This window comes from Nematolebias whitei, chromosome 6 (assembly GCF_014905685.2).
Source record: "Nematolebias whitei isolate Nwh7 chromosome 6, NemWhi1, whole genome shotgun sequence".
In the NCBI taxonomy this organism is placed as follows: domain Eukaryota; kingdom Metazoa; phylum Chordata; class Actinopteri; order Cyprinodontiformes; family Rivulidae; genus Nematolebias; species Nematolebias whitei.
Genome location: NC_056503.1, coordinates 47,054,340 through 47,064,206, shown reverse-complemented (window position 1 = coordinate 47,064,206; position 9,867 = coordinate 47,054,340). Strand labels below are relative to the sequence as shown.

At 42.6% G+C, this 9,867-nt stretch overlaps 1 protein-coding gene across 1 annotated transcript in view; it reads left to right on the top strand.

Moving 5' to 3' along the window:
• The first annotated feature begins 783 nt into the window (after positions 1-783).
• ccdc9 (coiled-coil domain containing 9) overlaps positions 784-9,867 on the top strand; it is a 34,790-nt gene continuing 25,706 nt past the window's right edge. Inside the window, exons 1-8 of the mRNA XM_037678354.1 lie at positions 784-1,091; positions 2,254-2,305; positions 2,558-2,662; positions 4,388-4,537; positions 5,952-6,272; positions 8,697-8,780; positions 8,870-9,034; positions 9,106-9,287. Coding sequence (XP_037534282.1) covers positions 2,303-2,305; positions 2,558-2,662; positions 4,388-4,537; positions 5,952-6,272; positions 8,697-8,780; positions 8,870-9,034; positions 9,106-9,287 — 1,010 coding nt within the window. The 5' untranslated portion in view covers positions 784-1,091; positions 2,254-2,302. The remainder of the gene's footprint in view (positions 1,092-2,253; positions 2,306-2,557; positions 2,663-4,387; positions 4,538-5,951; positions 6,273-8,696; positions 8,781-8,869; positions 9,035-9,105; positions 9,288-9,867) is intronic.

The following is a 9,867-nucleotide window of genomic DNA, read 5'->3' as shown; positions in this document are numbered from 1 at the left end:
GGGATTTACCTGTCTAAATAAAGGTTGAATGAAAAAGTCATTTGTGCCAGCCCTCCACAATATTTGCTGTTTCTCATGTGGCCCCATGGAAAAAATAATTGCCCACCCCTGCTCTTCAGGGTCTCCACAGTGAGTCCTCCTCCATCTCACTTCATCCTCTGTCCTCACTCCAACTGTGTCCTCTCTAACTGCATCCACATATCTCCTCCTTGTCTTTTTCCTGGCAGCTGCATTTCTAACATCCTTCTACAAATATACCCACTGTCCCTCCTCTGGACATGTCCAAACCATCTCAGTGTGTCCTCTCTAACTTTATCACCCAGTTGTTCAACCTGTGCTGTACCTCTGATGATCTAATTCCTAATCTTCTCCATCCTTGTCTCTCCTAAGGAGAACCTCAACATCTTCATTTCTGCCACTTCCAGTTCTGTCTCCTGTCCTTTTGTCCATGTCTCTGTCTCCAGACCATACAACATAGCTGGTCTCACCACTGTCTTGTAAACTTTTCCTTTGACCTTTGCTGCCACTTTGTCACAAATCACTCTTGAAACTTTCCTCCATCCACTCCATCCTGCCTGGACTCTCTTCTTCAGTCTTGTCCATGCTGTCAGAAAATAATACATAAATCAAAAAATAGAAAAATATTGTGCAATCTGTTATAATATGTCTCAGCTACTACAGCTGTAAGTTAAACAGAAACTCTTTTAATGTGTATATACCTTTAAGAGTTTTGGGAGCTAACTTCCGGTTTCCGGTAAAGTTTGGTGACTGTCCTCTCTCGCCCTCTAGCGGATATTTTGTACGTCACATCGTCTCCAAGCCACGAGAAGCTTTCAGTTTCGATTGTAAATTTTTCAGTCGTTTACCCTTTAACCTGACGTCTTTATACATTTCTGACTGTATCCGGAACCAAACGTGAACGCTGAGCTCAAACAGAACCTGCGCTGTCGCTTTAAATCTGCGGAGCGGACTTGGCAGGAAGTTAGCCGAAGCTAACAGCTAGCCTAGCCTAGCCGTCATGAAGACGGGCTGAGGAGCAGAAACTGGCAACGAAGCGACGAGTCAAAACACAGTTCTTGCTCGTTCCAAAGGTAAGCTGAACCCGGGGTGCCATTTAAACAATTAAACGTCTTCTTTGTTGTCTTTACAGCGAGTTTACGGGCTTATTTATGTGTGTTTGTTTCGTTGGTGGTGGTCGGCGTGTTGTGTCAGCTCAGACAGATATGGCTCAGGGTGCTAGCATCACTCCAGACAGTCGAATAAAACATTGCAGCTGGAATTAGCTCGGATAAAACAGTTTTACTGTCAGTCAGTCGCTGTATAGGTTATTTCATCCCGTGTGCTTCTCTAAGACGCTTACAGAAGCTTTAGAAACACACCTGTAAACTCACCTGTAGTTCATACCAGCTTTATTTAGGCACTTTAAACACCCACAAGACCCAAATGCTGTACACATAATCTACTAAAACCTTCAAATATTGTTTCCTCCTGATAAATGTCACAGTTATTACATGATTTAGGGATTAACCTACAGTTTATGTCAAAGGATAAATCAGTATAATTCACAAAAATTAGCAGTTTTTGTGTTGTAGCAAACAATGCTTGCTGTAAAGTCAAAATATATTTAATATTTTTACACAGGATTCATTGTAAAATGTGAAATTATACCTAAAAATTATCCTGATATGAAATGGGGCTGTTTGGAAGAGTTTACTCCAGTTTTGTTGCTAAAATGCGGGTCCACTGTCAATGTAAACAAAGCACTTGGCTGAAAACAAGTGGGGGCTTGAGTCCCATCGTCGGACTCGTCACTGTAGGTAAACAAATATGTTGGATTAGTTTAGCTTGTTTTCAGATGCTTTGGCTGTTACTCTACATAAACACATGTGGTACTTAACATCCAAGAACATGTTTTGCTTACGAATTGTTAAAGACGCGTTAATTATTGATTTGAGCAAAAAAAAAATTGTGCAGCTCTTATTTCTTTCTTCGTAATTCTTATTTGCTTTTGTCAAGTCCTTTTAAACTTTTCTGTTTAGGATTTTCAGTTGTACAGTAGCTATACCAGACAATATAAGTCAGTCCTATTTTTACAGCCCCAAAATGTTGAGTTTTTATTAACTTTTTTCATTTTTACACCCGAGCGTGAACTGTCGGGACAAATAATGATTTTAGCTGAAAGAAAACAGCGTAAAGTCTTTTGTAAATTACCTAAATTTGCTGTACAACATCATGTTTTTGTCTTTATTACAGAAAGATCAAGTGGTCCACAGCTTGATTTGGAGACTAGCGAAAAGCAGCTATGGTAAGTAGAAATAATAATAATTTTAAAAATTGTTGTGAAGTTGTTCAAAATAGTGACAAATTCAGTTGCGTTGAGTCTTTTGATGTGTTTTATTTTACTGTTCAAAATTAAAATAGTTGCTTTTCCATCCCAAAAAAAACTTCCTCTCCAGAAACAGTCCATCAAACCAGAGATTTATAGAAAAGTTCCCGGTTTTGTTTAATGTCAGTTTGTCATTTGGAGTCCTCACACAGTTCTTCCTCTCTGTTTCAGTCTTCAACGGTGGATCTGAAGACCAAGGAGGAGAAGGATGCAGAGCTAGACAAACGAATCGAAGCTCTGAGGAAGAAGAATGAAGCTTTGGTCAAGAGGCACCAGGTGTGTAAAACATGTGCCTCACGTGTCTTCGTATCAACTCAGACCCCAGGAGTTTATGAGTGATTTTTGTGTTTGGCGACTGATTTTATTTCATAAAATCTAAATGTTCTCACACAAGAATGGTTAACCAGGGCTCTACAAAGAAACACAAAATAGCAAACATAAGTTAAAAGTTTTAGTGTCTCAGAATTAGTTCAGATCTTTACAGAAAGGATCAGAATGTGCAGCTTTTGCCTGAAATTGAACCTGCTCCAGATCTGGGTGTGTTCAGGAAAAGACGATCACAACAATAAAAGCACAGCTTCCTTTTAAATTAGGAACAAAAAAAAGAAAAAACATGGATGACGATACTCATTTTATCTCTTAGCATTAAAAACACATTGCAAAATCCTGATGAAGAGTCAAAAAAGAAAGATGGAAACTGAATTTACTAAAACGTCTTTTCTTGTATTGACGGTTAAATGTCCTTAAAGTTAAAACTTTTAAGCTAAATCTGTATCGGGCTGCCAGCCGCGTTTGAGTTGACTGAAAAGACGTCAAACACGGACGAGCCGTTCGGGATGGAGACGTCTGATCATTTTCTTGTGCTGCTCATTTTTTTATGCTCAGATTTGTAAATTAAAGGACGTTTTTAAAACAATCTTAGTGGGAAAAAATAAATTTGCCGGTAAACTCTTGCAGAGGTTGCAGAAAAAAATGCGTTTGAGAGCCGAACTCTGACTTCATTGCTCTCCCACCGCCCTTCTTACCTCTAATTCTTAATTTATTCATAACAAGCTTTACTCTTTTATTTTTTTTTATTTGGTGTTTAGCAGCAGATGCACTTTTTTATTTCTACCTCAGAGATTTTACTCTTGTCCGATTCAGACTAATGTAGTTTAGTCACGTGACTCAAGCTTCCACAGGAATATTGGTGGATTCTGCCAAACTTTAGGTACGTACAACAATGTCCAATCAAGTCAGCTGGACTGTTTCTTGTTTTGCTGAGACGTTTTGTCCTTCATCCAAAGGACTTCTTCAATCCGAGAAGCCACCAAACAAAACTGATTCCCACTAACAGCATACTTCATACTGGGAAAAAACAGTTTGCTGATGCTAAGATGGCATCTGGGATCCACCCTCTCCATCATCAGTTCCACTGAGACTGTTTTTTTTTCCACTATGGAGTATTCTGTTAGTGGGAATCAGTTTGTTTAGTGGCTTCTCGGATTGAAGAAGTCCTTTGGATGAAGGATGAAATGTCTCAGCAACGAAATAAATCATGCAGATGACCTGACTGAGCATTGTTGGATTTTATACCTGGATTATTGAGCAGGAACTTTGGTATTAGGTACGTACCTGCAGTTTAGAATGACTGTTTGATACATCTGGAAAACAACTGGCGTGAGCTGTTTCAAACGGCTCCGCATGATGTAGTTTGGGATAAACCTGTTAGCGGTTAGTGGTTTTATAGTTTGTGATGAATACCTTTTACTATTGCTTTTGGTTTTTACTGCGATAGATCTGTAGATATGTGTGTAACATCTAAAGCAGATTCCTCTTAGTTTGTTCTAAAGTCTTTTAAAATGGATGTGGAATAAAAAAAAAACATCATCTTCTTGATAGTAAATGTTTGAGTTTGTTTTTGTTTTGTTTTTCTCAGCTGTCATTTCCTTTTAAAAATTAGCGTTTTAAGAGTTGTTTTGGGGAAAGTGTGACGATTGATTATTGTTTCGCTCCCAACAGGAAATACAAGAAGACAAGAAGAAGGCGGAGCAAGAGGGGATTGCTGTGACAACTCCTCGGAAGCCCCGCCCCCAAGAGCCAGAGACTGATCGGCGAAAGTCTGAGAAGGAGAACTTTGCCGCCGCGGTCGACGTTTGTAAACCTGCAGTGGTGAGACACGAACACTCGAGTCGTCTGCAGCAGGTCTCCGTGTTCAGACTTCTTGACTTTATTTACAGAAAAAGCCTAAAAGTCACAGATAAAACACGGGAATGTGCTGAGGGAGCGTCAGCAGCACAGACGGTCTAACGTTAGTGCAGAACGTCCGTTTAGGAGCGATATTGTCAATCGTTTCGGCCAATGAATGCATTTTAAATTAAAAGTTAGCATTCCTGGAAGGAAGGGAAATCACTTCCCACCAAACAAACTGTTACATTATCACCCAGTTTCACGTCCGCATAGATGATAAAAATGAAAGGAACAGATCGTTTTACATTTAAAATACATTTGCAACAAGAAATCCATCAAGATTGAAACTGGAGTAACGAGGCGGAAACCATTTGTAACCATTATTTCTGCTGAGTGACGGTTTATCAGCTTTATCTTTGTTTTAGATGCATCAGCTGCCGGAAGACTTTGATGTGTTGCTGTAATTCCTCTTCATGCCTGAGTTCATCCGAGAGTTTATGTCACGAGTTTCTGGTTATTGTGTTTAGCAGTTAGCTCTGCTTCTGCTGCATGAAGATTTGATTTGGTGGATTCTGACCGGGTCGTTCTGAGATGATTGGACCTGTTCTACTAACATGATGTTGTAAGAGCAGCTGCTGGTGCAGAATGACCTTCAGTCCACGTATCACAGGAGGTCCACGTCCTGCAGAGCCAGTGCTGTGATCCGTTTATGCAGGTCTGCGCGCTCCGTTTCTCTTCTGTTCGTTACGTCGGTCATTTTCTGCTTCGGAAACTTTACTCAGAGTTTGAGTTTTATATCAATTCACGCTGAACAAATCACTCAACTAAACACCGTTTAATAAGGATCTTTCTGGAATACGTGTCTCTCACCTTCCAAAGATTTAGGTGATCTGTTAGGTGATCTGTTAGGTGATCTGTTAGGTGATCTGTTAACGCTCACACTGTGTTGGGGAGACTTCATGTCTGTAAAACTGACTGTGTCACTGACATCTTTCTGTTTAAGGTTAATTAGCTGTGGCGACCATCTTAAACCAGATGATTACTTTCTGAGAGCTTCTGTCAAATCTGTCCACTGGTTCATGAGATATTTTGCTAACATGACACAGACTTGCATTGTTCTCCTTTGCCATAAAAATGGGCGATAATGATGGACGAAGGACTCATCCTGTTTGTTGGCGCCTCCATGTTGCGTTTTTGAAGCACTGGTGAGATGTAGTGATTAAAGCCCCGCCCACTTACCTGCTTCTTGTAGAGGTTTTCTCGTGTCTCAAGAAGAACGAATGAGCGAATGATAACACGAGCAGAGTTTTTGCTGCGAGTCTGTTTTATAATTATGTGAAAGCAGATTTTATTTACAAATCTTTTTTTAATTATTATTTTTGTTTGTTTCTTTCAGGAGAAGAGAGTCGTGAACGACTGGAGTCCCGGCACGCCTCGCGGCAGGAAGACCTCGGAGGAAAACGATGAACCCAAAGGGCCGAGCGAAGACCTCAACACCCCCAGGAGGACTGGGTCAGGGCGACTGGGCAGGGGAGGTCAGAGAGGAGGTGGGAGTGGTGTAGGAGGAGGTAGGGGTGGTGGCCAAGAGAGGAGAACCTGGGAGCCGAGGACTCCCAGGGAAGGAGAGCCTGGGGAGTCAGGAGGCCAGGGGCACAGAGGAGGAAGGAGAGGAAGAGGAGGAGAAGGGACACCAGGTGGACCTGACAGGAAGTCCAAGGTGAGGAGGGATGCTGGAGTAAAGTTTGTTTACTGCAAAAGGAGAAACACACGGCACAAAATCAGCCTTAAAAATATTTGTTTCCCTGCTGAGAGCTGCTTATTTCCAGCCAAGACTCTCTGGGAAACATAAACAAAAGAATGACGTGTTCCTGCACCTACAGGTCTACGAGGGAAAACGTTTCGGGTGAAAAGTTCTTAAAGGGTCTGTTTTATGCACCGTTTTTTCCATCGTCCAGTCTCACCACGATCAGCTTCCACCGTCCTCGGTTCTACACCGTCTAGATCGTAAAAACAACCTGGAGACAGCGATGCGTGCATTCATTACATCCAGACTCGATTACTGCAACTCGCTCCTGTTTGGTGTCAGTCAGACCTCCATTGCATGACTACAACTGGTCCAGAATGCTGCAGCCCGATTTTTAACCAGTACAGGCAAAAGAGAGCACATTACACCAGTTTTGGCCTCACTGCACTGGTTACCAGTTCACCTTCAAATCCAGTTTAAAATCCTTCTGTATGTTTTTACATCACTGAACAGCTCTGCCCCCTCCTACCTCGCTGATCTGCTGCAGCCATATGTCCCACCGCGTTCTCTCAGGTCTGCGGACCAGTTGCTTCTCTCAGTTCCAGGAACTCGTCTTAAGCACAGAGGTGACGGGGCCTTCTCTGTCGCAGGACCAAGACTTTGGAATGAGTTACCTCTACCTGTTTGTTTCTGTCTGTACAGCACTTTGGTTGGTCTTGTCGCTGTTTAAACTGCTCTATAAATAAAATGGTATGGTGGATCGGGGTGCCCACACTTTTTCAGCATGCGAGCTACTTATAAAATGACCAAGCCAAAATGATCCACCTACTATAAAAATACAAAACGTGTACTTATTTGCTGTGTCACTCAACGTCTGCAGACTCGTCCAATAGCCATGAAAAACACTCGCAGTCCGCGGTGTCCTTCCAACTTTCTGGGTCAACTCCTTGGACATGGCGTCACAGCGCCATGCAACCGTATTTCTTGATACCTGGAGCTTTGGTCGAAGATATTTCTGGTTTGTTTTTAAAGTCTCAGAACAACGAGTCAGTTGCTTCAACGGATAGGTCTTTTACTGTCTCTCTGTCCTGGAATTAATTAATTATTATGTGACTCACCTGGAACGATGCTTCGGTAGCTACCTTCGCTTTTGTGTTCAGCTGTAAGGAAAAAGACTGCTGTCTTGACAACTGGGATTTTAGTTCCTTCACCTTTTTTCTTTCTCAGCTCACTTTTCTGAAAGAAGTCAGAGTCGTAGTTTTTCTGAATAGTCCGAAATGCCGCTCCACATTTCCCTTCTTCCGAAAACAAATGGTAGACCGGCAGATGAGGCAAAAACTCTTTGAATATGACATCGTGAAGAAAAAGTCCTCCCATTCCGTATGGAAATGGTAGGTTTTTTGCTTCTTACTTGGTCCAGCTCTCCCACTCATTATACCATTTCTTTGTACCTTTTCTTTTACTCTTTAAGTATATGAGTGTTCCTGCTCAGTGCCCTGAGATGACTTCTGTTGTGACTTGGCGCTATTTAAATAAACTGAACTGAAGGAAAACTTGAGTTTAGAAGAAATAAACTGGAGGCTAACTAGACAACTCGGTAGCTTGCCAGCTTTTGGTGTGGTTGTATGCGCGTGTGTGGTGACCTAGTGTCAGAAAAGATCAGGTCTCAGATTGGCTGCCATGTATGGATGATGGGCTTGCATCTATTTTTTTTAAATGCCATGTCACCTACTCATATTACCTTTGCGATCAACTTATTGGGCACCCCTGGTCTAGATGGTTTTCAACATGAGTGATGGCATGGTGTCCAGAAATGCTGTGTTCGAGTCCAGGCCGTCGTTCCTCATCTGGTCTGGGCCCTTTCATCAAGTCCGTTTGGACTAGCTCCATCTGAATTCTGTCGTCAGCCACCAAGCACAGAAACATCCGCACCTCCTCATTTTACAACCGTGTCGCTTTATAAGTTATCATGTTGGAGATGAAGCTACCAGGAAGTAGACAGAGGACAAACATGGCTGCAGTTAGAGAGGACAGAGTGAGGACAGAGTGAGATGGACTTTCTATCTAATCTATTTATTTATTGAATTTGATGCAACACTTCCTGCAGGTCCATTTTATAAAACGTAGAGCCCCTGTCTGTAAAATGGGGACTGGACTGACTTTTTCTGTTGTTTCGACCAGAACTTTTGTCATTTTTTGCCTTTTTTGTTAAACTAAACTCAAAATTCTGCCAAAAACAACGCAGTCTTTCTCAGCGACCGTTGTAAAATCGTTGAAGTGTCTCAGAAATGACCCAGTTTTGTTGTTAAATCTCGTGATTTAGTTTTTATTTTCCGTGTTTTAATCAGACTGCTTTTGTAAAAGACCTGAAGCGTCTCTGCTGCTGTTTCTGAACAGGAGTGGGAGGAGAAGAGGCGTCAGAACATCGAGAAGATGAACGAGGAGATGGAGAGGATAGCCGAGTACGAGAGAGGACAGCGGGTATCGGAACCACAGATCCTTGACGGCTTTATCGGAGTTAAACAGCCCGCATTTGAGTTTCTGTCTCATTTCTACTTTTTTGATTTCAGGCGGACGGAGACAAACCGATCCGCAATTTCCTGGATGATCCGAGACGTTCTGGTCCGGCACCGGATATCGACCGAAAGGAGGGCAGCAGGAGACACGTTCGAAACTGGGGCGGGCTAGACTTCGACAACGTGAAGACAGGACCCGAGTTAGAGAGAGAGTGGACCGTAAGTTCTGTAAGTCCTCAGCTCGTGACGAAGCTCAAACGTTTCCGATTTAACGCTGTCGGGCCGCGCAGAGTCGACGGCCGGGCCCGAAAGGTTCTGTGGACATGACCATGTCGATGACGGGCCGGGAGAGAGCGGAGTACCTGCGCTGGAAGAAGGAGCGCGAGCAGATCGACGAGGAGAGGCTAGCACGCCATCGTAACGCCACGGGCCAGTGGAGGCGGGAGTGGGACGCGCAGAAGACTGAGAACATGTGAGGTTTCAGATTTCTCTGTGGATGCTGCCTCGTTGTGTCGTGTGTTGTTGTGTTGTTGTCATGTGTTGTTGTGTTGTTGTCATGTGTCGTTGTGTTGTTGTCATGTGTTGTCATGTGTTGTTGTGTTTTTGTGTCATGTGTTATGTCATGTCTTGTTGTGTTGTTGTCATGTGTTGTTGTGTTGTTGTCATGTGTTGTTTTGTCATGTGTTGTTGTGTTGTGTCATGTGTTGTTGTCATGTGTTGTTGTCATGTGTCGTTGTGTTGTTGTCATGTGTCGTTGTGTTGTTGTCATGTGTCGTTGTGTTGTTGTCATGTGTTGTTGTGTTGTTGTCATGTGTCGTTGTGTTGTTGTGTTGTTGTCATGTGTCGTTGTGTTGTTGTCATGTGTCGTTGTGTTGTTGTGTCGTTGTGTTGTTGTCATGTGTTGTTGTGTTGTTGTCATGTGTCGTTGTGTTGTTGTGTTGTTGTCATGTGTTGTTGTGTTGTTGTCATGTGTTGATGTGTTGTTGTCATGTGTCGTTGTGTTGTTGTCATGTGTCGTTGTGTCGTTGTCATGTGTCGTTGTGTTGTTGTCA